Raw genomic sequence first — 27,521 nt, forward strand, 5'->3', positions numbered from 1 at the left:
GATTACACGAGAAGCTGCACCATGTTCTCATATAAATACCTTTAAATTAAAATGATGGTTAAAAGCTGATCAGTTTCAGGTATGTCCTGCAGTAGCACATACTGGGACAGCATGTTGCTATTGGTCACCATTGTGTTTCACAAGTTATATAAAACCAAATTAGAAACTGCTCTTCACTTGATAAAAGTCATTGTTAAATACTTAACCCTGCTGTCAGTATTTGTTATGTATAAAACATTGTCTCTCTTAAACCAAAATTGTGCTGCAAAGTTGGGAGTTTTAGTAGTTTAGAGCTTACAGGGATGGCAATAAGACTCCAATTGCATACATAGTGTGTATAGGGAACAAGCTCAGGTGTGTCATATTAAACTCATAGTAAAACCAGAGACGGCTCTGACTGCTATGCAGTGGGAGCCCTGTTTCCATCACTGGTTTACCCATTTCAACGTTAGTCAAAACGTTAAGTTTCTAAATTTTGTCTAAAGGATTTGGTAAACTTGCATGTGAAATCCAGATGTTGTCCTTAGTGTTTATGCAGTAGTAGCTATAGAGTGTGGTTATTTATTTCATATGCAGTATTTAATCATGTCCTTTATACTCCTTAGTGTTTTACACCTGTTGTTTTACTCACAATAACACTGTAGTCATTTATTTGAAAGTCTGTTTGTTATGGACTGTTTGAGTGGTGGCCAGCATTCCAAACATGCCACTGTTGAAATGGTTTTGAAAATGAAATGGAGTTTAACACCCCCATCACAGAGTGTGTACATACTCATTCCCAGGGTTATACAAGCAGAAGTTGTCTATTCCAGGAAATGACATCATCTTAGAGACCAGATCACTGGCACTGGGGTTTCTAAGCCTGTTGGAGAGGGGAGAGAGAAGACAGGAGTTCATTAAACTAACTTCCTTAAACAGTCTGCTTTCAACATGCTCTTACACTGTGATCCTCTAATCTAATACAATGGAATAGTTTTATTATTATTAAAACGTTAGTGACGTCACATGTCATGTCATGGTAATTTGTTTAGACTGCCCCTTAGTTTCTTGCTATTTTTGATAAGTTTGGTCTGATCTTCAGTTCCAGTTGCTGCCTATAGATAATTAGAGGCTAGCTCAGGCACAGGGTTTGAACCATCTTGTGAATACCAGCAGTGGGGATGATTTCTAATTGAATGGTGAATTCATTCCTCAGATCACTCTGAGTCTGGGTCCATTTTTAACTATTATGAAATCACTGAAATTCTAGCAGAATTAATTGAAATAACTTGTAAATGGGGACTCAAAACACAAGTTTAATCCACAATAATGCAACGTTTTGATGTCAGCTAGCTGTGGATGTGACTCTCTTACCCAAAGAAGACAGACTGGCTGTCGTATCCGTACAAGGCAGGTGAGAGATTTATTTCGGGATATTCCTGGATCCCATTCTTGATGGTGCCCATCCCCATGGCAGCGATGACGAACAACACGGGCAGTATGACCTGGGCAAGCAGGCCCCTCCAGTCCCTTCGTGAGTGGTGGATCCTCTTCAACAGCATCCCCACCACCTTCTGTGCGAAGAGGCGGGGCCCCCCGAGAGAGGAGGAGCCAGTCAGGGCTGTGGGCAGGGACAATTCAATGAAAACTGTGAGGAACTAAATCATATAGGCAAACATTTTGGTTAATGCCTTTCTCCTTTGTGTCAGCTGTGCTGTGGTGGGATTTTTAAGCCTGTTTTTTTGTAATTTAGTTGTTGTTTTTTTTTACAATGCAATAACTGCCAATTTGCCATTGGTCCCTTGGTAATACATAATAACAAATTAAAATATATCAACAACAGCATTACAGAGAAACAGCTTCATAGTTTTAATATTGGAGATGTGGATAGACACAATAAACTTATTTGGTGCCCATGCGGATTTAAACACACAGTCCTACCTTGTCTGTCACTGACGTTATAGCTACTGGCGGCGTCTTCGGGGACCTGGACCACCATTTGCGTGTTCGACCAGGCTGTGTCCTTGTTTTCATTGTCCTTTGTCATTTGGAGGAAGACCTGGTGAGAGAGAAAGAGAAAGAAAGAAGAGAGATTGAGGTCTCAAGTCCATGTTGGTACCTGTGATCTGGCTCAGAGACTCCCTGCAGTACAGATCTGTTTAGATAAAGAGTAGGCCAATCCTTAAAGTGATCGTGATCCACGGTCACAGCAGGTCACAGTACTCCCTACCTTAACCACAAACAAAAGGCAGTTTACACAGAAATACGTTTTGTGGAAACACAGGCGTTTCACAAAATACGTCCTCCTACTTCTGAAAACAAGCAACTAGATTTTACTTGCACTGCCACTGATCCTTGCTTTGGTTCCAGTTCACCTCTTCAGAATGTATGGCACAGCGATGGCAGATATTTGACATGTTGTCTAATGCTGGCAACTGCAGCCCTGTTGGCTGTGTAGCGCTGCAGTTCTTTTGAGTGGCACCTGGCTCACCTCCTCCAGAGTGGTTTCGGAGATGCCATAGCAGCTGAGCCGTAGGGTGTCCAGGCACCTGTCTAGCTGGCTCAGGAGGGATCGGTAAGCATCGGCATGCTGGGCTCCGAAGGGGGGCAGGGCGTAGACCAGGTCCGCCCCCATCTTCCCCTTCAACTGAGCCTCGGGCATGTGGGACTGGATGAACCTGGTGAGGATATCAGGGACACAGTAATCTTCTGAGCCAGGGGGCGGCATCTGCAGAGACAGATAGCGAGAGCGAGAGTGAGCGAGAGCGAGGGAGTGTTTATTGCAGTGATCTAAACAGTGACAGGTCGGAATATTGGCCCCTGAAAATAGTTAACTTTGCAGTATTCTACTACTGCTCTCAATTAGAACTATTTTCTGTATCTTGTACCTGATTTTACTCTGAAAGAGGTAACTGTACTCATATTTGTTATAATTGCTCTTAATTGAAATTGTTCTTATCCGTTTATTTTACTCACTACGTGCTCTTAATAGAATTTACCGTTACAAGCAAAGATTTTTACTGTAAGTTTTACTGCTCTCAGTAGAAATTGCTGTCAAACAATTATTTACTGTATTTTTCTTCTTAGTTCAACTTGCTCCTATTGACTACTGTATTTTATAACTGCATTATCTGTAATGTGATATTTTGTATTGTGATATTTCATAATGCAATATTTAGCAATGTGCTATTTTGTAACAACTGTAAGCTGCCCTGGATAAAGGCATCTGCTAAGAAATAATTATATCACAAACTCCATGTTTCACTGTATTTAGTGGTGTTAAGAAGATGGACAATGAGGTTAAACAGTTATAGAAAATATATATAGAAAGAATGAAATATTCACTTCTGCCAAGGCCGCCATGAGGTGCAGTGGATAAAAACAATATATTGAACATCCTTTAAAAAAAATATTGGGAAAAGGGTGAGTGAGAGAGAGTAACAGACACACACATTAAATGATACGGATGGCAGACAGACAGCCCGATTGAGCATTCATCTGGTGTGGAGGTGCCGTCAGTCACTCACCCTCCTGGTAAGGATCAGGTTGTAGCCCTGGCCCAGCTTCTCCTTCAGGTAAAAGGGGGATCCGCAGCACTTGAGCCCCCCGTGCTCCAGGAAGGCAATGCGGTCACTCAGGACCTCTGCCTCATCCAGGTGGTGAGTGGACAGGATGATGGTGCGCCCTGGGAACAGAACAAGGTGTTTTACAGGGTTATGTGTCTGGAGGGACACTCTTCTCTGCCATGCAGGCGTGCAAATGGATAGCCAAGACCTGATTACATTTTAAAAGATGCTTCTTTGTTAATTTGTGGTTCAAGTGTTCACTATACTATGCTCAAAAACAACAATGATATTGCAGGATAGCATAGAAGCTTTAGGAGGTGAACGTTTGCAGTGTCAGACTCCCTTGCTCTGCAGCACAAAAAGTTCAAGATTGTTACTCGTGTATGTGTGTATATATATATATATATTTGCCTAAAAAATGTGTGCTAATGATGATGATCTGGAGGAATCCAGCCCAAAGCCTCTAAACCACTGCCTTCTACCTTCAAACCCAGTCATAGGACATATAGAAGTGTTACAGCTCTGTATAACCCAACATTCCTGCTTGAGCGCCCTGTGCGCTCAGGCAGCTGTGCTGGGCAGTGCTGCCCATGCCCCTCACCTGTCTTGTGTCTGATGACGATGTCCCAGATGCTCCTCCGGGAGCAGGGGTCCACGCCAGTGGTGGGCTCATCCAAGACCACCGTCTTAGAGCCACCGATGAACGCGATGGAGATGGAGAGCTTCCTCTTCATCCCACCCGAGAGCGTGTCCACGCGCTTGTGCCGATGGGCGTACATGCCAGTCTCCTTCAGGGTGCTGAGCAAGGGAACAGGCAGCAAGGGGTCAGGTCGAGTGCCAGGGTAAAAATCAAAACCGACTCTGTCTCAATGTTCTGAACACACTTGCAAAGCTTTTTAATCCAAAGTGTAAATTACTTTTACTTGTATTACTTTTAAATTACTTCTTTGTTTTATTTATTTACATTTTTTTGTCAAAATAAAATATTTACCTCATATAAACTGCCTTAATTACATATCTGCTGTGTTTTTTTTTTTTTTTTTTCTAATTTCTAAAACATGTTTTAAAACCAAAAATGTACTTTTTGAAGCAAACTTCTTTGAAAGTCCTCCCTGTTAGTTTTTTAAAAACAGTAAACACTTTTTTGGTATTAATAATAAATAAATAAATAAATAGATAAATAAATAAATAAATAAATAATTGCATTCCGCATTGCTCTGTTTTGCTTTCAGACACTAATAACCCTAACCCTTGGTTCTGCAGGAGATCCTTACTTGCGCACTTGCTGGTTCAGTTCATGCTTGTTCCAGCCAGGGCTCTTGATCTGTCCGTACAGCAAGAGGTGCTCTCTGACAGTGAGGTGCTCGAAGAGGACGTCGTACTGCATACACACCCCCATGTCTCTGCGCACAGCATCCATGTGCGTCTGCATGTCCTTCCCATACACCAGGACGGAGCCGGACGAGGGGCTATACAGCCCAGTCAGCAGGGACCTGAACAAAATGAGGAGAACACGGATCAGACATCACCTGGAGGAAACGGCACAGAGATGCTTCACATGTACTGAGGTGCAGCAAGGGCAGCTGAAATATCATCCCCATTTTCAGCTGTGGCAACGGTAAACAAAACAAAAAAACGGGAACAAAGATTTGTTTCTGTTGGTCGTTTCTTTACCACGCTATTTTTGCACAGTATTTTTTCAGTTTTACCGCGCTTTTCCCCATGATTAAAATTATGTTTTACAATAATCTACCTTGGTTTTCTATGTTTGTTTCTGTGCTTTACCACACCTCGCTATTCTTTACAAAGCTTACTTATGCTTCACCATGCTTTCATCTTGCTTAATTACACTTAGCTATGATTTTACTATGGTAAACTTGTACAAGAGATGAAAACTATCAAAAACTGAGCGCACAGATCAGTGCTGCAAGGACAGATTCTCACATGGTGGTGGTCTTGCCCGCTCCGTTGTGCCCCAGCAGTGTGGTCACATGGCCCTCGTAGAAGTTGAGGTTGAGATTCTGGATGGCAACAGTTTGGCCAAAGAGCTTGGTGAGGCCGTGGAGAGATACGCCCACGGGCAGGCCTTCCAGCTCAGTCTCCCCCTTGGAGGTAAACCCCTCGTCACCTGCGGGAAGAGAAAGAGATGCACGTGTGTTCGTGTGCGTGAGTGCTTTAGATAAAGCAGAGTTGGAATAACAATAAACAATTCAGTTAGCTGCAGTATGAAGTGTTCATGTCTTCTGTGTGAGTCTCTGATTTAGCAATGGATCTAATGATCTAAACAGTGCTGCAGCAAAATCAGCACTTGAACTCTCATTTATTGACCAAGAAAAAATTTACAGTGAAATGTTGTCAGCGGAAAAAGCCAAGCTTATAAATTGTAGGGTGTCAGTATTAAGATGTGTCAGTGTTTAGATCATTAATATTGAGTGTAACACCACAGAATTAATACTTTCATACAGTGTGGTATATATTTATCTCAGGTAAAAGGAATACCTTTGTTCTTGTGATCGATGTTCCCGCTCTGCAGCATGATGTTGGTGAACAGGAGCCCTCTTCCACTGTCTTTTCTGCATGTGTTAAAGCCACAGCACTCTGCCCAGAATGAGGGCAGGACCGGGAAATACCACGGGGAGGCAATGCCATACTTCCCTGGAGAGACAGGAGCGAACAGGGAGAAGAACATTACACCCAGTACTTCAGCAACCTCACCCTGGTATGGTGTCATGCATCCATGTTTGATTTGCTAATAACATGAATATTATAAGGAACCGAGTCAAACAGAGGAATGTTTCAGCTAGTGTCTCTTTAGTACAATCTGATCAGACAAACGTTTCAGCTAGTGTCTCTTCAGTTTTGCTTACTTGAGTTAACGTTTCTAACAATATAGATTTTTTAAAGTTGACATATAAATGTGTTATCCACCCAATTATTTTTCATCCTGTCGCACAAAGAGCTTCAGTACCTGGAAAGACATTCCGGATATACCAGCCGACGGTGAAATAGACAAGGGAGTCGATGAATAGCAGCCAGCAGAGCCAGCCGAAGGAGGTGGTATCATTAGACAATGGGGAGATGTAGGAGTTATCCCACTGGATTCCTAAAAACGGGGAGGAAAAGAAGCAGAAAAAAAAGATAATCAAGACCCAAAGCACATCGGTGTATGAAATAAGGATTCAGTGCAGCTTCTAAAGTAGTCACACCTGGTAATAAGCTTCAGAATAACAATCAGATGTTACTGTATGTGAGCAAGTAAAAATAAAAAAGTAACACCAAAATAGGAGACCAACCTATGTTCTGCCCTTCATAGCGACCAATGTATTGACCTGCATAACTGAAACAAGTTGGGGCAAACAGGCACTGTAAAGCAGAAAGAGAAAATAATCTTAGCTTGTTAATACTCATGATTACATGGACCCAATATAAACAATGGCCTGACATTGGAGAGAGAATTATTCTGTGAGACAGCAAGGTGAGGATACGTGCAGATCAGAGGCTCTACACATGTGTATCTGGTGATGGAAATTGGGTTTCAATATTAAGAGATTAACTGAGTGATTGATGGTTGATTGAAAAGTGTGGAATGTGACCAGGTGATCATTAAATGATTGACTGTCAATTACTCCTGTTCACACGCTATGAAAAAAGGACAAAGGAGTATTTGTTTATAGGTGGAGTGGTGGTGAGGGTGTTTAGATAAGAGAAAAACAAGAAAGCGTGCACTGGGATGGCTGTGCTTGGCTGCTGTTTCGTTTTATGTGTTTTGAAGAGTTTGTAGTGTTTTGTTTAAAACCTTTATTTTGTTCTCGTGCTTTGTTTGTTGTGTTTATTAAAAGTGCTCCAAAACCACTGAACTGCATTACTCCCTGTGGGTGAGTGCTATTTCTGCTGCTGGCCAGCCTTGACCTCTAGTCATACCACAACAGTTAAATAGAAACTATAAAGCTGAGAAATAACCTGGGTGCTATAGTTTCTGATTGAACCCTGCGAGATATCTTCAGTGTCTGCAATTTGAGGGCATCCTTCACACTGGACACCAATATATTAGTGAGGCTGATTTGACCAGCCTTCTATCGTAACTGTGACTTCGAATCCTGCCTTTTCTCAGTCTGCTGCTAATGGAAATAGGCTGGACTGCTTTCAGAGTTAACCTCCCAGGTGGGAATGTGTGAACAGAGTTAGAGCAGCAGGGGCACAGAGGGATGGGGCAGGGCAGGGAGAGGCTCTCTTACCAGGAGGCTAGAGCAGCAGGGGCACAGAGGGAGAGAGGGTGGGAGAGGCTGTCTTACCAGGAGGCTCTTGGTTGAGAAGGTGAGGCTGGACTCGATGGTCACCACGACAATGAATGGGAAGAAGCAGATGATGTAGATAAGGCTGCCGCTGAGGCCGGCCACATTGGTGCGGTCGAAGAAGGCGCTGATGAGGAAGCTCATGGCCAGGATGGAGAAGCCGTAGTCGCACAGGAACAGAAAAATGATGAAGCCGTTGCTGTTGGGGAAGATCTTACCCGCCTTCAGGATGATGGTCATGATGATGATGGTGACGAGGAGGAAGCAGGCACTCTCTATGAACCAGGCACAGAAGTGGCTGCTGGGGTTCACTCCCATCATCTTCATGTACTGGGGAGGGGGAGGCAGGAGCCCATGTTTAATGTCTCTAAACTGCTTACAGTTATGATATCACTACTATTTTAGTTATCTTATTCTAGTTATATAGTCACGAGTAAAGAGCTCCAAATTACATTTCAACCTTCAGGTTTCCTTTTTATTTTTTTTAAGGAGGTCCCATATCAGGGACGGATGATACTGCTTCTTTCTTTAATTTCTTAGTGAAGACACCAGATAGAGCTTGGCTATTCTGTTTTGCAAGCAATGAAAGAAACATCTGTAATAACCATTAGAGCAACTGGTATTTATCATGCTTTGTTGCCACTTAAAATACTCTAATTTAATAATTAAAATGAATATTTCTTTGAAAATGTTAAATACCATCCTCATTAAGGTTTGTATGTTAACTTTTTTGGGGGTGCTGGTATGGTTTCACAAGCATACACCTTTCCTAAAAGGCTTAAATCTGGAAGTGAAATGAAATGCATGAATTAAATAATCGCTGTTGCTTATCTTTGCACTGAGAGGCACACATCTGCAAACAGAATTCTATTTAGTGAGAGACAATATCTGTGCAGTCTTGTAGCTGAAACAATCCTGTTGACAATGGCAAAGTGTGAAGGATAAACGACGTGGGCACACAAGCAGCAGTTCCACTCCTACCTCGTGAAGTCTCAGCTCTCTCTCGTGAACCAGCTTTTTGACAAACGCAGCGATGAAAAGGACCCAAGCAACCATGAGTGCGAGCGGGAAGCTGTTCGACATGCTGTTGAGGAAACTGGAAACACAGGTATGGAGAAAATGTTTTAACACTACAGGACAACTAGGAATTGACCCAATAAAGCAGGTCAGTTTTGTATTAGTATAAATGTAGATTACCATAACCATAGCCAACATTCACAGCATTTACCAGTCAAAATGTAAGTGTAATACACAGATGGATAGGCTCCAATATGTACTCCCAGACTCTGATACACTCAAGAGCCTGTGGTCAAAATTGTTTTATTCAAATTTGATCAAATTGGAAAATGAGTTCTCATTATGAGTTAGTGTGACATGCGACTGTGAATCTCCCGATATCCCCAGATTCTGATATTCTCAGTGACCCTCCATAAAGGTCCTCCGCAAGTCTGAGGGCACAAGAGAACCTCTACTATATCCCTGGGTTTGCATTCCCAGCGAGGTCTGAGATATAACCACTACTATATCCCTGGGTTTGCATTCCCAGCGAGGTCTGAGATATAACCTCTACTATATCCCTGGGTTTGCATTCCCAGCGAGGTCTGAGATATAACCTCTACTATATCCCTGGGTTTGCATTCCCAGCGAGGTCTGAGATATAACCTCTACTATATCCCTGGGTTTGCATTCCCAGCGAGGTATGAGATATAACCTCTACTATATCCCTGGGTTTGCATTCCCAGCGAGGTATGAGATATAACCTCTACTATATCCCTGGGTTTGCATTCCCAGCGAGGTCTGAGATATAACCTCTACTATATCCCTGGGTTTGCATTCCCAGCGAGGTCTGAGATATAACCTCTACTATATCCCTGGGTTTGCATTCCCAGCGAGGTCTGAGATATAACCTCTACTATATTCCTGGGTTTGCATTCCCAGCGAGGTCTGAGATATAACCTCTACTATATCCCTGGGTTTGCATTCCCAGCGAGGTCTGAGATATAACCTCTACTATATCCCTGGGTTTGCATTCCCAGCGAGGTATGAGATATAACCTCTACTATATCCCTGGGTTTGCATTCCCAGCGAGGATGAGATATAACCTCTACTATATCCCTGGGTTTGCATTCCCAGCGAGGTACGAGGAATAACTTTGTATCGGTGGGTCTTACTTGTCTCTGAAGTAGCAGGGGTAGGGGAAGGCCTGTAGCTGGACGGCTGGCTCCTCAACCTTCCTGCCTGCTTGGATGTCAATGATGGCCCTGTCGATGCTCTCCTGCAGGTTGATAAAGCCACGGTTGTATCGCTGGTTTTTGTTGGATGAGACGTAGGATCCGGGTGTCCAGAAAGGGTTTCTTATTCTGTCAGTTCTCATGGAGTTCTGCACAGCCATGCGTATGGTGTATCTCATCTCAGCGGGCAGGGAGATGCCAGCACCAGCTGACCTCTTTCGACGACTGCTTTTTGGAGGCATTTTAAAAATGATACCTGAAATTTTAGGCAGATAATAGATCAGGAAGACGACACAGATTGAAGTTATGGATCAAACATTTTTGCAAAGTAAGCTTGTACCCAATAAGACAAACACTTATCTACATGTATTGAAAACTCCTGCATACAGCATGACATGTGTATGAGTGGCTTGACTACAGTATATCTTTGTGGCTTGGGAGAGGCAATGTGAATAATTCTCAATGTGTTCAGCACTTACTAGCGTACAGCTCCTTGGTCTTGAGGAGCTCTTTGGCCATGGCGTTCATCTCCGCTATGCTGCTGACCGGCTGATTGCGGTTGAAATTCACACAGGAGGACAGGTTGAGCATCAGCTGGGAGAGGACTGTCAGCTGGTCCATCACTTTCTGGTTCTCTTCCAACATTTTAGTCAAGTTTGCTGTACATGTGAAGAGGAATTCAAGTTTCAAACCTTCAAGGTGTCAGCATAAAAATGGCCTAGACAAGAAGTTGGCAACTCTTGTGCTTAATTTGAAGCAATCATGGACTACATGCTATGCATGGAAACAGAAATGTTGACAGTACAGTTCACACTTCTCTAAGGTAGTTTGAGCAGGTGAGACGGACTCTTACTATTTAAAGAAAGAAAGAAAGAAAGAAAGAAAGAAAGAAAGAAAGAAAGAAAGAAAGAAAGAAAGAAAGAAATACTGACTTCTGCATAGGCTGTCATGAGTGTTATGGTAGCTAGTTTCCCACTCTAGTTTCTATACTGGTGCAGGTTCAGTAAACTGAGTCTTTGGGACGATGCCAAATAAACAACAGCCCCTCTTACCTGAACAGTACTAATACAGTCACAAGAAAGAAAAAGAAAAAAAGAAAGAAATCTTTAAGTCTTTAACTTCATACTCATTTCAGAATACTCACAGTACGTTTGGAGCATGTTTAAGATGTCGTTCATGTTGATGTTTGTTTGTAACTTAACGAAATGCTGTACAAAAGGGTTTTGTAGGGAGCGCTGCAGGGAAAAGATAAGAGGAAAACATCAGACAACAGATTATATTATAAGGGATTCTCTTACGTTAGATACTTCAAGGGAATATTGAGTTGGTCACTCATTAATAGCATTCCTTATGAGTTTACATGTAAATCATGCAAGGTGCTAGGACCTAGATTGCATGATGCTTCCCCTTAAATGCATTCTAGGCCCCAGAATGTTCATGTAGATTAAAGGGCCCTGTGTCATGCATGTTTTCTTCAAATGTACAGTCATATGAGGACACTCCCTGTAAACACTAATTAAAAATAAGGTCTCACAACATTTTGCTAAACTGCACTGCTCTTGACAGAATGCTAGCACAGAACAAGGATAAAACATAGACTGATGGCATATAATCTCCCCCTTGCCCTGCAAACAAGAAACATAGGATTGACAGTGTTTTATACCAGAAGTAGTGGAAGAATCTTTTCAAGCATCTGGGCATATTCAAAGATTAATTTGGTGGCATCTATCCAGTCCTGGGCATACATTTTAAGTTCGCCCAGCTGCTGCAATTTGACGTTAGACTGAAAAAAAAAACCCAGAAATATAGCAACCATAAAAATTATATAAGAAATCTTGACAATTTTTTTAAATGTAGGATCCATTTTGAACAATTAATACTAAATATATAAATGTGTTATACATTGTAGACAGTTATAAATATGAATAACAGGCTATATCACAAACCAACAGTATAATAAAAGAATGCAACTAAGGCATTAATAATAAACCTTAATTCTTTCAAAACTAGAAATATTGCAATAAATGTACTCCTTGTACAGTGGAAGAGAGGTTTTAGTGACTACAATGAACACCAAAGAGGATAGTTTAGCCATGTCTTTTTGGAACACTACACACTGTTAAAAGGTTCTGTGGGGTTCATGCGTTCCCCCGAGGGTACCTTCTCTATGATGGCCCTGGTCTCGGAACACTACACACTGTTAAAGATTCTGTGGGGTTCATGTGTTCCCCCGAGGGTACCTTCTCCATGATGGCCCTGGTCTCGGGCGTGTCTGGGGTGTACAGGATCTTGCCCAGCAGCATGGGCTTGATGAACACCCAGGCCACAGCTCCACCAGTGGTGTTCACCATGTCCAGGTACAATGCGAGGCAGAAGGGTGCTGCAAGCAAGCAGGAATGTTGTGTTAATATCGGAAACTCAAGATAGATCAGTCTACAGCACAGGCAACTTAACTATAACCCTAATGTATTTTAACACAACTTTAGGGAGGGTCACGCAGTGAGTCAGTGGCTGAGCTGGGATTTGAACCAGTGACCTTCTGGTTACAATACTTGGACCTTAACCACTGGACTACACTTTATATTATGTATATTACACAGTTTGAGACTACATTATCCACCATAAATTTCCATAAACCCACCCGTATATTTAACCACTGGACCACAGGGCCATTTTAAAAGGTATAAAATCACCAAGAAACAAAACTCAGTTGCAGGAAGGAGCAGCTGAAATTGCTAGCGCGGTTTCTTTTGAGCAGATTCTGGCTTGTTTTGTACTGTTATAATTAAGTGTAATTGGCTTTGTTCTACAAAATGTAACCTGGAACAAACCCATTGAGACTCACTTGCGTTCCTGGGGATGTCAAATTTCTTAATGATCTCGTCCACCTTAAGACGTCCCTGGGTTGAGGGGTTAGAGTCCATGAAATTGGGGACCTGCGAGACTGTGAAAAGGGAGAAGAATCCCCTGTAACACATGGCACCGGCAAGCGTGTTGAACGTGGCCTTGCTCGACATTGTGGCCCTATTCCCAGCAACCAACTGGGGGAAAAAACCAAAAACATACGGTGTTAACGTTGTCATCACGGAGGTTCACCTGCACCAGATCCTACAAGCAGGGTCAGGTTTACATGTGACATGCAGAATCAATTCAATTAGAACTGCAGTGTATGAAACAGGCCATTCTCTCATCATAACTTGATGAGAGAATAAAAAAAAAGCAACAGATGGTTATTAAATTTTAATACTCTCTACTTTATCACTAATTGATTGTTCATTTGTATGACTTTGTGACTGCTATGTGACTATATTGCACAAACAAACAAAAGCATTAAAGCCAGCCCTGTAGCAGACACTCACTTCTTTGAATTCCGAGTTCACGACCAGGTTGAGCCTCTGGATCTGTTGCAGGTAGCTGATCAACAGCTTGATGGCTGGGGCCAGCTTCTGAAACTTTTCCATTATAAAGTGGAAGAGCCGCATCAGCGCTTCAATGAGGTTCTGCATGTCCGAGGTCAGTATAATCTGAGTGAGGGAGAACAGCAGCAGTCTTTAGATAAGGTGCAGTGCCCTACATAGCATTATAAACCACACCGATTGCCTCAGCCCATTAGATTTGGAGTAGAGCGCTCGTTATCCCACTGGTTGTAGCTAAAGAGACTAGGATCTTGAAACCTGCTTTAAATAGCAACAGAAATTTGCCACTACACTTACCGACACAGATCAAAATATAACCTAAAAACACATTTAAAATATACACAAACAGTTTGGTATTTCACATTATATTCAGCTAACACTGAATAGCATGTTTTTTGTTGTTAAATATCATTGCCTCAAACAACATTCAAATCAATCTCTCTCTCTCTCTCTCTCTCTCTCTCTCTCTCTCTCTCTCTCTCTCTCTCTCTCTCTCCCTCACTCAGACAGAGGAAACTTACAACAAAGACTCATGAGCTCAGGGTATAGAATAAACAAAAAAATAAAAACCTTGTAAATGAACTCAAGTAAATCCAGGTGCTCAAGGACTATGAGCGTGAAGCTGTACCGCTCCAAAGGACCCAGCTTGCAGAATGTCCGATACACCAGCTCCCCTGACTGGGTCAGATTGAGCTTCTCTGGGGAGTCGCAGTGCCTCAGATCCATCAGCCAAGCAAGCAACTGCAGGGGAAAGAAGAAGCACTTCTCAATGACCTGTCTGCAGTTCAACACCTTTACTTGTGTTTAAAGGTGGCAGTCATCCTTATGGTCCAGTTCAGTGATAAAAAGTTGGTCTGCGCAACCCCACGGCAGTGACGCTTTACATGTAAAGTGGTCACGGTAGAAGTCCTGCTTTAAGGTACTAGATTAAACATGCTGGAATATTTCAACCTTCACACGTGTTGGAAATGTTGGTAAGCACTCAGATTAAGAGTTTAAAATAAAATGACTTAAACATTAGTGTGTATAAAACTATTTAGCACAACACTAATGTTCATATAAATATTCTGTAATCATGGAAGAAATATTAAATAAAATATTTTCTTTCAAAAGCTTGGAAGCTCATAAAAAAGCACTATAATACTGCCCAAAAATCCTATAGATTCCTATAATATATGGTATGTACTATACTATAATTCTAGTTTTTGGACTGTAGTATAGTATTTTTATAATAGGCGCACAGGTTTGTATAGGTATGTATTTCACCTGTAAAAAATTGTCAGGAACAACTGTCTGCATCAGAGCATCTATGGCATCCGTTGGCATTCCTGTTCGTTTGTGAATCTTTGACATGAAGGCTGCTGGGTTAAGAATCAGGTCAGACACTTTTGTAGGAGCTAGAAAAAAAAAAAAAAAAAAAAAACGTAAAATGAGACACAGTTATATCAATCATTCCATGTGTGAATTATTCCAGCATGCATGGGTACTTAAAGTCTGATTGTAGCTACTGTAAATTAACAGTGGAATGAAGTGAAGATGACGTTGTCCTGGAGGACCATTCCTCTGCACATTTAACAGGTAAAATGAGATCATGAACTACTTCAGGTGCTGAAGAACTGTTCCAATTCAAAGACTTGTTTTTATTAATAAATACCAGTTTAATATCCATTAAAAAGCCAACATCAGTAGAACCTTTTCGTGAATTTAATACTCATAAACTGACTTCATTAATGATGCATGGGTTGAAGCATTGTGAACAGGATCACATCATTCAAAAAGGGTTAAATAAAGAATTCTAAGAAACTATCAATCAAAACTTATTTAAAACAAAATACTGAACTCTGTTACCTGCAGTAGTGTTAGTAATGTTCAGGAAGTTGAAAGCACTGGTGTTGAAATTTAACGTGCTGCCCACAAGTGCAGACGACCTGAAACAAACGCACAGTTAGAACTGATTTCAAGAACAGGCATGTGAAGGGGTGTATAGACCCCACAGTACTAAAACAAGACCCCAGAGTTGTTTAAATGTCCATATCCTGTGTAAAAAGAGTCTAGATAGACCAGGCAGACTATACATAGCTTTGTATGTACAACACTGTTGTAAATCTGTGTTTACATGGTGTTTAACTTTTGATCTGGCAGAAAGAAGGCTACTAATGCATTTTACTGTCCTCCTCTCCCTCTTGTTGCAGCAGGTGCTAATTGGCAAATTAGCCCAATTCACAGACGAAGAAGCCAGCTGCACATGCTCCTGGAACACCTGTGCTGAAGCCATGGGGCTTCAGTTGCAGAGGAACTTAATTGAGTTAAGTGTGTGAGTACCATCAGCCCTTAAAAGAGTGATTGGTTGACTACTTTAATTGTCAGAGTACAAAGCTGGAAAGAGGGGAGAATTATCCAAAGTTGGGAAAGCTTGGTAACAAAGGCTCTGCCTGTGTGTTTGACAAACACTGAGCTGGCCATTATACTGTGATCAGAGAAAGATATTTATGTTTTCCTTTTGTGATTCAAAATATCTTCTTTTATTATGACTGGCTATATAAAATCCACAAAGCAGCGCTTGAATCTAAAGTCACTTGTGTCCCAGCTCTATGAAAACCCAGAAACACATCTGATTACCTTGACCTTCCACAGGACACTACAAAATCTGCTTGTAAAGATGAAAGAACATAAATTACATAAAAAGTGCCCACTTTCTCCATAGTCAACTGGAAGAATCACCCCAAGTCAACCAGGAAAGAAATACATTTCCATATACCAGTTTGCATTGCCAGAAAAAAAAAATCCATAAACCCATGCCAGTTTGCATTACCAATTCCCATAAACCCATACCAGTTTGCATTACCAATTCCTGTAAACCCATACCAGTTTGCATTACCAATTCCCATAAACCCATACCAGTTTGCATTACCAATTCCCATAAACCCATACCAGTTTGCATTACCAATTCCCATAAACCCATACCAGTTTGCATTACCAATTCTCATAAACCCATACCAGTTTGCATTACCAATTCCCCCATAAACCCATACCAGTTTGCATTACCAATTCCCATAAACCCATACCAGTTTGCATTACCAATTCCCATAAAACCCATACCAGTTTGCATTACCAATTCCCATAAACCCATACCAGTTTGCATTACCAATTCCCATAAACCCATACCAGTTTGCATTACCAATTCCCATAAACCCATACCAGTTTGCATTACCAATTCCCATAAACCCATACCAGTTTGCATTACCAATTCCCATAAACCCATACCAGTTTGCATTACCAATTCCCATAAACCCATACCAGTTTGCATTACCAATTCCCATAAACCCATACCAGTTTGCATTACCAATTCCCATAAACCCATACCAGTTTGCATTACCAATTCCTGTAAACCCATACCAGTTTGCATTACCAATTCTCATAAACCCATACCAGTTTGCATTACCAATTCTCATAAACCCATACCAGTTTGCATTACCAATTCTCATAAACCCATACCAGTTTGCATTACCAATTCTCATAAACCCATACCAGTTTGCATTACCAATTCCTGTAAACCCATACCAGTTTGCATTACCAATTCCTGTAAACTCATACCAGTTTGCATTACCAATTCCCATAAACCCATACCAGTTTGCATTACCAATTCCTGTAAACCCATACCAGTTTGCGTTCACGTTGTAGTTGCTGGGGTCTCCGACTGCCAAGTTGTACAGATTGTCCAGCAGAGTGTTCGGGCTGAAGGTGAGGTTTCTCTTCCAGTTCAGAGTGCTGTAGGAGAGCGAGAAAACAGCCTGGATGGCTGGAGAAACAGTCTGGCACATTATCCCCGAATTCATGGGCACCAGATCATACAGAGCCTGCACAGAGCTCAACTTCTCCAACTCGCACACAATGCCAGTCACAGTATTCATCTGAGCCTTCTGCAAGGAAAACATAAGATCCCATTGTTACATGATGCATTGATTTAATGTAAAAGGTTAGAGAACTCCATGTAGATCTGGGGGGGGGTAGGGGGGGTCGCATGCAGCACCCACATTATTCCTACCTTGATTTTCAGGTTTTCAAGAGCCACTGTGACGTTGTCTGCCGCCCAATTTGTCGTGAACATCGTGTGCAGAACCTGGCTTAATTCCGACAGCACATGGAATTCTTCTGCAGAGTGACAAAGAGACAAAACGAGGAAGTGAAACTTGTACACTGTATTGCTATTCTGAGCCAATATAAAATCAACCCCAGTTAATTTCTCAGGTATGTTGTTAAGTAAATGGGCACAAAATAGGATTTGCCTTTTTGAGATTTACTAACCCTTTGTTTAACCTTTTTCTTACTCCTGTAGATGAAGTGGGTTTTGTTTAACAGCAAACTGGGTATCTTTTTATCATTCTTATTTTTATGTTATTGTAGTATTATTCACTCATATTTATGTTATTGTAGTATTATTCACTCATATTTATGTTATTGTAGTATTATTCACTCATATTTATGTTATTGTAGTATTATTCACTCATATTTATGTTATTGTAGTATTATTCACTCATATTTAAGTTATTGTAGTATTATTCACTCATATTTATGTTATTGTAGTATTATTTACTCATATTTATGTTATTGTAGTATTATTCACTCATATTTATGTTATTGTAGTATTATTCACTCATATTTATGTTATTGTAGTATTATTCACTCATATTTGGCAATTCTGTTTTCAAAAACTGCAGTCATACCCCAAATCTAACCCCCAACACAAACCCTGGTGGATCCATTAGTCACCATTTAAAAACCTGTTCTATAAATAATATACTAAATGCAAATTACAAATATGTGATCCAATCTGCTGAATAAATACAATTCTAAATTAAAATTAGTGGGTTTCATAAAACCGTCCTAATGGTGAAGCATTGAGACACAGAAAGCACTTACTGTACCTTGGGCCTCTTTAGCTAGCTTTATCATGAGGTTCTTGAACTGCTGTGCATAGGGAAGCTCTGGTGGCACCAGCTCTGCAGTGTTAGCCAGCAACTGGAGAACCCTGCAAAATCAAATGATGTATCTCTTTAAAGTTCATTCAGAGTTTGGCATAAACTCCATAAACAATTAATAGTAATTGCCTCTGCATAAACCAGAATGGAACTAAGCTTTTATTAGACAGTGCCGATAGTACTGTTGCCTACCCAAAGACTCCAAACACATCAGTTAGCATACTTTGTTGAATGGAACAGCCACGTAAAAAGTGAAAATTAGAATTGGAATATGCTTACGCATTAGCCCAGTTTGTTGAATTTATTCCCAGCAAACTGCCCACATTGTTTTCGATGACCTTGATCACTTCCAGAGTTTTGTTCACCTCAAAAATGGGGGGAAACATTTTGAGCACATTCTGCAGCTCACTTGCCACAGTGACAGTAATGCCTGCTACTTTTACTTCTGTCACTCTTTTGATGGAAGCTCCAAGATTCTTAAAAGCACTGCTGTTCACTGACTACACTGTGGGATCGGGGATGATCCCCAAAAGCTTCAGAAGGGATTCAGATATGGCAACACTGCTGTCCAATGTCTCAAGTTGATTATCTACAAAAAACACATTAGACCAATCTACCCCACCTCTAGGGTCTTCTTGTAGTCAACGTAATATTGCTTCATTGGAATCATTGGATTTTTTGAGGATGCAACATCCATAATGGATAATTGCAAAGCATATGACATGGTTTATTTAGATTTCCAGAAAGCTTTTGACAAAGTCCCGCACAAAAGATTAATTCTCAAACTGAACGCAGTTGGGATTCAAGGAAACACATGTACATGGATTAGGGAGTGGTTAACATGTAGAAAACAGAAAGTAATGATTAGAGGAAAAACCTCAGAATGGAGTGTGGTAACCAGCGGTGTACCACAGGGATCAGTATTAGGTCCTCTGCTATTCCTAATCTACATTAATGATTTAGATTCTGGTATAATAAGCAAACTTGTTAAATTTGCAGACGACACAAAAGTAGGAGGAGTGGCAAACACTGTTGCAGCAGCAAAGGTCATTCAAAATGATCTAGACAAGATTCAGAACTGGGCAGACACATGGCAAATGACATTTAATAGAGAAAAGTGTAAGGTACTGCACGCAGGAAATAAAAATGTACATTATAAATATCATATGGGAGATATTGAAATTGGAGAAGGAATCTATGAAAAAGACCTAGGAGTTTTTGTTGACTCAGAAATGTCTTCATCTAGACAATGTGGGGAAGCTATAAAAAAGGCTAACAAGATGCTCGGATACATTGTGAAAAGTGTTGAATTTAAATCGAGGGAAGTAATGTTAAAACTGTACAATGCACTTGTAAGACCTCATCTTGAATATTGTGTTCAGTTCTGGTCACCTCGCTATAAAAAAGATATTGCTGCTCTAGAAAGAGTGCAAAGAAGAGCGACCAGAATTATTCCGGGCTTAAAAGGCATGTCATATGCAGACAGGCTAAAAGAATTGAATCTGTTCAGTCTTGAACAAAGAAGACTACGTGGCGACCTAATTCAAGCATTCAAAATTCTAAGAGGTATTGACAGTGTCGACGCAAGGGACTTTTTCAGCCTGAAAAAAGAAACAAGGACCAGGGGTCACAAATGGAGTTTAGAAAAAGGGGCATTCAGAACAGAAAATAGGAGACACTTTTTTACACAGAGAATTGTGAGGGTCTGGAATCAACTCCCCAGTAATGTTGTTGAAGCTGACACCCTGGGATCCTTCAAGAAGCTGCTTGATGAGATTTTGGGATCAATAAGCTACTAACAACCAAACGAGCAAGATGGGCCGAATGGCCTCCTCTCGTTTGTAAACTTTCTTATGTTCTTATGTTCTTATGTTCTTAACAGCGCGCTGGGAGGAATTGACAAGTGACCTCGATTTCACCCACTCAAGCAGGAAGGCATGGAACTTGATCCGCCAACTTGGTGCATCCCAGAAACCTCCTTCATGTAGCCGCCCAGGAGTGACGGCAAACCAGGTGGCCACTCACCTGATAGAGGTTGGCAAAGCACCTCTCGAGAAACAATGGAAGAGGCGTGTAAGAGACGAGTGGCGCCAACTCCACCGAAGGAAGTGGTCAGGTCACAGTTAATCCAGTCACACCTGTTGAATTGGCAGATGCTCTGAACAGAATGAAATCTGGAACCGCCATGGGCTATGACAACATCCCCCCAGAATTCCTGAAGCATTTAGGACCACGGGTAAGGTCATGGCTGGTTGGGTTTCTAACGCGTGTCCTGTCAGAGCGCCGCATGCCACGAGTTTGGCGATGCTCAAAAGTCATTGCTATCCTGAAACCGGGTAAGGACCCTCACGTCGCAGCAAGTTACAGATCTATATCACTATTTTCAGTATGCTACAAGGTCCTGGAGCGGGTGATCCTTAAACGCATCACCCCAGACATTGAGCGGATCCTCCCAACTGAACAAGCAGGTTTCAGAGCAGGAAGAAGTCCATGTGATCAAGTCCTGGCTCTAGCTACCTTCATCAAAAACGGCTTCCAGCGGAAGTTTAAAACCGGCGCCGTTTTCCTGGATTTAACTGCAGAGTACGACACCGTCTGGCCACAGGCCTCTTGTTAAAGCTGGCAAAATCCTTGCCAGCTTGGGTTCCAGATGTAGTGGAGTTCCTGCTGCGAGACCAGAGGATACGAGTACACACGGGTGAAGAAGTGAGCAGGTGGCGGATTCAGCAGAACGGTCTCCCACAAGGATCTGTTCTCGCACCCACTCTCTTCAATGTTTATGTCTCGGACCTTCCTCGTACAAGATCCAGCAAGTTTATGTATGCGGACAACATCTGCTGTGCCACTCAAGCAAGTTTTCGAAGAACTCGAAGAGCGTCTCAACATTGATATGGCAATCTTATCTGACTACTGCAAAAAGTGGCGACTCCAACCAAGCGTCACAAAAACTGCCTGAGCAGTTTTTCACCTGCACAATGCAAATGCTTCATGGGAACTGAATGAGGTCCTAGATGGTAAACGGCTTAAGTGCGACCACAGCCCAATTTACCTCGGTGTTACCCTGGATCGTTCACTGACATTCCACGACCACCTGATAAAGACAGCCGCGAAAGTCCGTGCACAAAACAACTTGCTGAGTATGTTGGCCAGCATATCATGGAGAGCACAAACACCAGTCCTCCAGTCCACAGCCCTTGCTCTCTGCTACTCAACAGCTGAGTACTGTGCCCCAGTCTGGTGTCGTAGTTCGCATGCAAAGAAAATTGATACTCATCTGAACTCTGCAATGCGGACCATCTCCGGCACTTTTCACTCAACTCCGGTCTAGTGGCTACCAGTGCTGAGCAGTGGTCAAAATCGTCAACAAGATCTAGGATAATCCGGCACTACCATTGTCAGTAGTGTCTCCACTTGGCTTGAGGTCACATCCCAGCTCATTAAGGTACTTGACACATCCTTAAGGTTAGATGTGATACTGCTGAGGTCGTCATTTCCTAAAACCATGAGTGTTTGGTTTTGGAAAATCCAGGTGGTGAAAGGCAGTTGCCTTCCTATGTCGTTGCTTGAGGCTGCCCCATTATTGCTGACTTGGCTAAGCCAAAATTTAGTTATTGACTTTACAGTCACAAGAACATCCTGGGTATCATCTGTTGTTACAATAAAGAGTTGGAGTACTGTCTGTGCACTTTGTGTTGACTGCAAAATACAGTTCAAAATGCTGGAGGGACCAGAATCTGTGCACTGCACTCATCTTCAGGGCTGCCTCAAGTTTTTCTGACAAGTCTATGAATTTGTCAAAGCTAAGGGTGGATGGGTGCTCCTGTGTGGACAGCTGTGGACAAGGCTCAAAATTGATGGCATTTCATTACCAATCAAAAGTGGGTCACAATTCTTAAGGATTGTGAAAACACTGGACATGACGGTTTGCAGCAAGCTGCCCTGGGAAGGGTATATCAAAGACAAGATGCTGGAGACAAGTTCTGAGTGATATTAAGAAAGTTTTCTGGTTGGTCGCTCAGAGCAATGGTGCCATTTGACAGGGGGAACTGGCTGCCTTCGACAAAGACCCCCAGCACTTCCCTCACCATGTCACTGTAGGATATTAAACTGGGTGGAAGTGCAATGTTCATCTGCATGATCACTGACAAGATGGTCTTGATAAGACAAGATAAGAGTTTTTGTGCAGCCTGGAATGCAAACTCCAGTCCTGACGTTCTTGTGGTTTGACGGTCCTTGTTAAGATTAACCCCATGTCATTTACAGCCAACAACCGCTCCAGAATCTTATACACCAGAGACCCATCTTCTAGTGTCTTAATCCTGATCAGCACCCTTATTGCATTCTTTAGAACTTGATCAATAAGTTGCCCATCAATACCTTCCAAAAGGTTTCCAATCCAGATTTGACGAAGGGAGCTGCTCTTAATGTTCTTAAGGAGGTCCTTAAGGAGGCAGCTGAGAGCTTCTTTCCATAGCTGTGAGGGATCTGCTTCTGCATCCATAATGAGACTGAGCAAAACATTCAGGAAAAGTTCAATGTCATCCTTGAGAAGGTGCATCACTGCACCAGCAGTGGGGTTGTATGCACTGAAAAGGGTGCTGTTGTGAGAAAAACATTCCCAGGTTCCTTGCAGCAATCTGAGGAGTTGGTTAATATTTCATTATAACTAGTCTAAAAAATAATGCAAGAAGTTGCATGTAAAGTTAGTTGCTAATTATATTTGATGTACAACAGTCTAAACAAGAACAAAACCCAAGATCCCTGTTTTTTCTGGTAATGACAATCTATCCGGATCTATGGAAGGGGTTTTGTACGCTGCAGTATAAATATTCTACACCACAATGGCCCAAATTGTTCCACAAAGCATCATTCCGCCCATCCTAATTTGGCTAAATGTGCAAAATCTTTGACCCATACCTGCCAGCAAGGACTGGATCCTTGGTGACAGCTAACAGAAATCCAATCATCTTCTCCAAATGCATCTCAAGTTCATCTGTGCCCTTACAGCTCATGGACGAGTTGTCACCTGGCAAAAAATATATAAATAAATGCATACAAATATATATAAATATATATATCAACATATATAAATCTATACATGAATGTGCCTATACTATTTGATACTGACCCAGTTAATAATAATCAAAAATAATGATGTCTACTGGGAGCTAAACCACCAGAAATGCATTCCCATCTGACTGAAATCTCTATCTGGGACTACAAACCTGGGACAGAAGCAGACCAGAGACCATGAGAGAAAAGGCATTTATTCACTTGCACTACCCCTGACTATTCCTTGTATGATCCACAGCTTATCCTTGGGAAGATCTGAAAGTACTAATGTTGAAGTGACATACAGTTGTCTTGCCCGGTGTAGTTGTTTTGCACTGTGTAATTCAATATCCAGTAGGCTGCTTCGATGTGCTGCTTCAGCCCTGGTAGCATGCTGGCCTGCTGCAAAAAAGGGTTGAGAGCAGCTGAGACACCCAAAACTCTAGGGGGCAAAAAACAAAGCAAAATGTGAATTAATGTGGATTAAATGCATACACCAGTAGTATAAGAAATGAAAAGCATAGCTCACCTATGTAATTAAAGTGATTTATTTTTTTAGAAATTTGAACAAAAAAAGAACAGAGACATATTGCAAAGGAACACACATGTGTTGAGCAGAGAGGTCATCGATGAGAGCAGGAATGCTGGAGTCCTCTGAAGGGCTGCTGTTGATTATGACTGCTGAGATCTCTGTATAGAAGTGCCTCAGGCTCTCATAGTAACCCAGAGCTGCTTGGTAAAGGGTATCCAGGTCGTTCGTTAACTCGTTCCCGTCGATGATGTCCTCCTTTCCCAAACCACTGACCTACAAGCAAAAAAATAGATCCAGTATGTTGTGGCTGGTCCCATCTGCGCCTGTGCTTCACTGTGATTTCACAGTAGTTTTAAATCATGAATATTACGTTACCTGCACAGTTGTGGTCCTAAAGTTAATACATGGCAATCACATGCCTACAGCCAAAATACAGAAATGCTGTTTCTGTGGAAAGATTCAGCTGAAAATAATGTCACACATTTAAGCTAATAAAATCTTTCAGTTCAAGGTATACATAACTGATCACATAATGGTCAGAAATGTAAATCGACAGGTGCTTGATCTCTGCAGGTGTTAGCACACCTGTGAAGGTGACTCCTAGGGTACTTGCTGACTCACGGTTGTGTTTATAAGCTGCCTGAGAATGCCTGCTGTAGAGTTCAAGTCATCCGGGAAGCAGGTCTGGATGCAGAACTCCTCCATCCAGGTCTGGTTGAGTTCAAGTTCATCATGCATAATATCAGACCATGTCCTGCTTATGTCTCCACAGCTGACAGTTCTTCCTGACAGCAGATCCTGTTAAAAGACACATTTAGTACAATAAAAAAACGGGTATCAATTCACAAAAGGCAAAGCCTGCAAATAGGATACTTGAAAAGCAGCATAAATAATGGCACAATATGGGCGGAAATAAAATTAACAACTGAGTACTACTCCACCCAATCACCTTTCTTCAAGGGCATTGTACTGAGACAAACAACTACTGTACTATGATGTAACTAGACTGGGAAACAAGTAACTATATCCTATCTGTAATGTAAGATCTCTTTAGCAATATGAGAACTGCATTAATACAGATGTTGTTGTAATGGACTTGCATGGAGTTTGCAGGGGTAAGCAGCAGGGAGACTTCTCTTGATTCTCTTGACAGTAACATGGCTTCAATTCAGTCATTCAAGGTTACAGAACATTATTTTTAAGATGGGTCAGAAATGCTCTGTTAATGATGACTTAAATCAGGTTTGCAGTCCAATGCACACTTATTTTACTGTTTTACAGATGGTTACCAGTGTAGTCTCATTTTCAAACACTGTTTAACATATTGGAATGTTTATAAACACTGTTCAAAGAAGTCCTGAAAAAAATATCCCTAAAAACGGCCTTAAATGAGGATGTCTACAGTAATTGACAGATTTGTTGGTAAAGCAAACCTCACCTCCCTAATGATGCTGGCGGTTTGGGACACTGCATGTAGGATGGGTCGAATGGATTCAGTCAAATTGCCACCACTGTCCTGTATGACTCGTTTAAGGCTGGTGATGAGATTACCCAGCAACACTTTCACATACATACAGAGTTCTGAGGGGAGAAGCCACTTGTTTAGTATGGGTGTTGTCTTTAATGTCTTCATTAAAACAAACACAACACAGCTGGGTTACAGTACACTGACAGAATGGCATTGAAACTGTAGTTAGCAAGACATGGTGATGATAGAATGGCTTTGACCTCACTCCCATCTACAAACTGGCAACTATACAGGTGAGGCATAAGAGAATACCAGTATTATCATGGATAACAACAACAAAGGAACGCAAGGGCACATTTCTACCTGCACATCTAGGAACAGGTTACATGCTTTTGGTGTCATCATGGCAGATCTTTATCAGTTAATCTAATTCGACATCTGTTAAACTCGAGACAATTATACCATGACTAATCTAGTAATGTCATTGCCCTGCATGGAAAATTACGTAGGGGAATACCCAAGGCTGATTAACAAGTCTACAAATTAATTTAGTCTTTCTTTATCTTACCTGTTTCCACTTTGAGAGACTGGACAACCACAATGGAGAGGGCTTGTTCTAAGGACAGAATGTCCTGCATTGGTTCCCAGGCTGGAGTCTCCTTTAACGAAGATAACACTGCCTCCAGGATAGCAGACGTCCTTTACATAGACAACATTTATTATTAGTTGTCGTAGTAGTAGTATTATTATAGTTATTTTCTAAAATAAACATTTTTAATACACGTTACTATGTTAATTGCATATCACAGGAACAGAAAAAAACAAGCGTCTTTGCAGAGGAGTGTATGATCTGGATACACAAGAGAAATCTTCTGCAGAATGTCCCCAGGTAAAAGTAAAGAAATGTGGAATTTCCCAGATTATTTATCAACTGATGTTCAACTCATGATGTTCATAAAAATAATAAAACGAATCAGATTTATGTTTAAACCAAGGTTCTTTCAGTATTTCTATATATTCTGCTATAGTTTAATGGTTATGGGTAATAATTTATTTGCAGAGAATAAAGCTTGTTTGGGTGGAGAATAAAAGTTTATTCACAAATATATAAGGTTTTAAACAAAACAATGTAATCTGAATGAATTACTAAATACCCACAGAGACAGCAACAACAACAAAAAAAAAGGGTTAGGCTCACAATTTCCCGAGATCCTCCTCTGCGGCTCCACTCGCTAGCTGGATGAGAGCCGGGAGAATTCTCTCAGCCCAAGCTTCTGTGATGTTAAGCAGTCCCATAGCATGCTCCACATCAGCAAAGAGTGAAGCGAGAGCGTGGAGCGGAGTCTGTAGCAGGGGGCTGGGACTCTTATGAGAGGCATCCCCCCAGCCTGCCAACATCTGTAAACAAAAATGTTTGACCGATCTAACTAACCAACTATTAATTAATTAATCCATCAATCAATCAGTACATGACATGAAAATCGTATTCCTTACATTCTTTGTCAAATTCCTTACTGTTTCTCAAGTACGTTCGTATCTGACAAAATTAGAGATTAGGAAATGTAGGTAGCATATCATTTTAAGAGAACCGCATTTCAATGTAGCTACACAGTAGGACAGTAGATGAAACAGAGTTTCTTATTTAACTACATTTGTATTTACCTTATCTATGTTAACTGTGTTGTACAATGCAATAGTCTGGAACCTTTGCATTTTAATACCCAACTGTGGCAGGGTGTCCCGCCCCTTTGCGTATTTTTGTGTTTTATGTTGTATGTTGTTTGTCATTGTTGGTGTGTATGTATTGGTGCCACGGGGTATCATGTGGGCTATGTAGCACAAATTATTTCAAATGTATTTAGGTGCAGGGATTGCACTAACTAGTTAACATGCTGGGATTCAAGTGAATGATTAATTAGTAATTGAATCCCGACACAGCTGTATATATAGATGCATGAACCACTCCTGTGGGGTTGGGTGTTCAGAGTGGAGAACAGGAGAGAGGA

General features: G+C 41.4%; 1 protein-coding gene across 1 annotated transcript in view; it reads right to left on the bottom strand.

Annotated features, from left to right (window-relative positions):
* The window catches only part of LOC121322458 (ATP-binding cassette sub-family A member 12-like), a 49,496-nt gene that overhangs the window by 12,459 nt on the left and 9,516 nt on the right, over positions 1-27,521 (bottom strand). The window contains exons 9-41 of the mRNA XM_041262481.1: positions 26,714-26,913; positions 26,084-26,214; positions 25,486-25,628; positions 24,669-24,845; positions 24,121-24,320; positions 23,821-23,957; positions 23,381-23,489; positions 18,410-18,513; positions 17,530-17,636; positions 17,145-17,404; positions 15,333-15,412; positions 14,751-14,881; positions 14,055-14,225; positions 13,428-13,592; positions 12,914-13,109; positions 12,309-12,448; positions 11,732-11,851; positions 11,213-11,303; positions 10,548-10,727; positions 10,009-10,324; positions 8,819-8,933; positions 7,838-8,167; positions 6,839-6,908; positions 6,514-6,648; positions 6,045-6,200; positions 5,490-5,673; positions 4,820-5,038; positions 4,147-4,343; positions 3,507-3,664; positions 2,471-2,707; positions 1,921-2,038; positions 1,354-1,600; positions 773-862 (exon numbers count right to left, since the gene is read on the bottom strand). Coding sequence (XP_041118415.1) covers positions 773-862; positions 1,354-1,600; positions 1,921-2,038; positions 2,471-2,707; positions 3,507-3,664; positions 4,147-4,343; positions 4,820-5,038; positions 5,490-5,673; positions 6,045-6,200; positions 6,514-6,648; positions 6,839-6,908; positions 7,838-8,167; positions 8,819-8,933; positions 10,009-10,324; positions 10,548-10,727; positions 11,213-11,303; positions 11,732-11,851; positions 12,309-12,448; positions 12,914-13,109; positions 13,428-13,592; positions 14,055-14,225; positions 14,751-14,881; positions 15,333-15,412; positions 17,145-17,404; positions 17,530-17,636; positions 18,410-18,513; positions 23,381-23,489; positions 23,821-23,957; positions 24,121-24,320; positions 24,669-24,845; positions 25,486-25,628; positions 26,084-26,214; positions 26,714-26,913 — 5,414 coding nt within the window. The remainder of the gene's footprint in view (positions 1-772; positions 863-1,353; positions 1,601-1,920; positions 2,039-2,470; positions 2,708-3,506; positions 3,665-4,146; positions 4,344-4,819; positions 5,039-5,489; positions 5,674-6,044; positions 6,201-6,513; positions 6,649-6,838; positions 6,909-7,837; positions 8,168-8,818; positions 8,934-10,008; positions 10,325-10,547; positions 10,728-11,212; positions 11,304-11,731; positions 11,852-12,308; positions 12,449-12,913; positions 13,110-13,427; positions 13,593-14,054; positions 14,226-14,750; positions 14,882-15,332; positions 15,413-17,144; positions 17,405-17,529; positions 17,637-18,409; positions 18,514-23,380; positions 23,490-23,820; positions 23,958-24,120; positions 24,321-24,668; positions 24,846-25,485; positions 25,629-26,083; positions 26,215-26,713; positions 26,914-27,521) is intronic.

Source organism: Polyodon spathula, chromosome 10 (genome assembly GCF_017654505.1).
Source record: "Polyodon spathula isolate WHYD16114869_AA chromosome 10, ASM1765450v1, whole genome shotgun sequence".
Taxonomy (NCBI): domain Eukaryota; kingdom Metazoa; phylum Chordata; class Actinopteri; order Acipenseriformes; family Polyodontidae; genus Polyodon; species Polyodon spathula.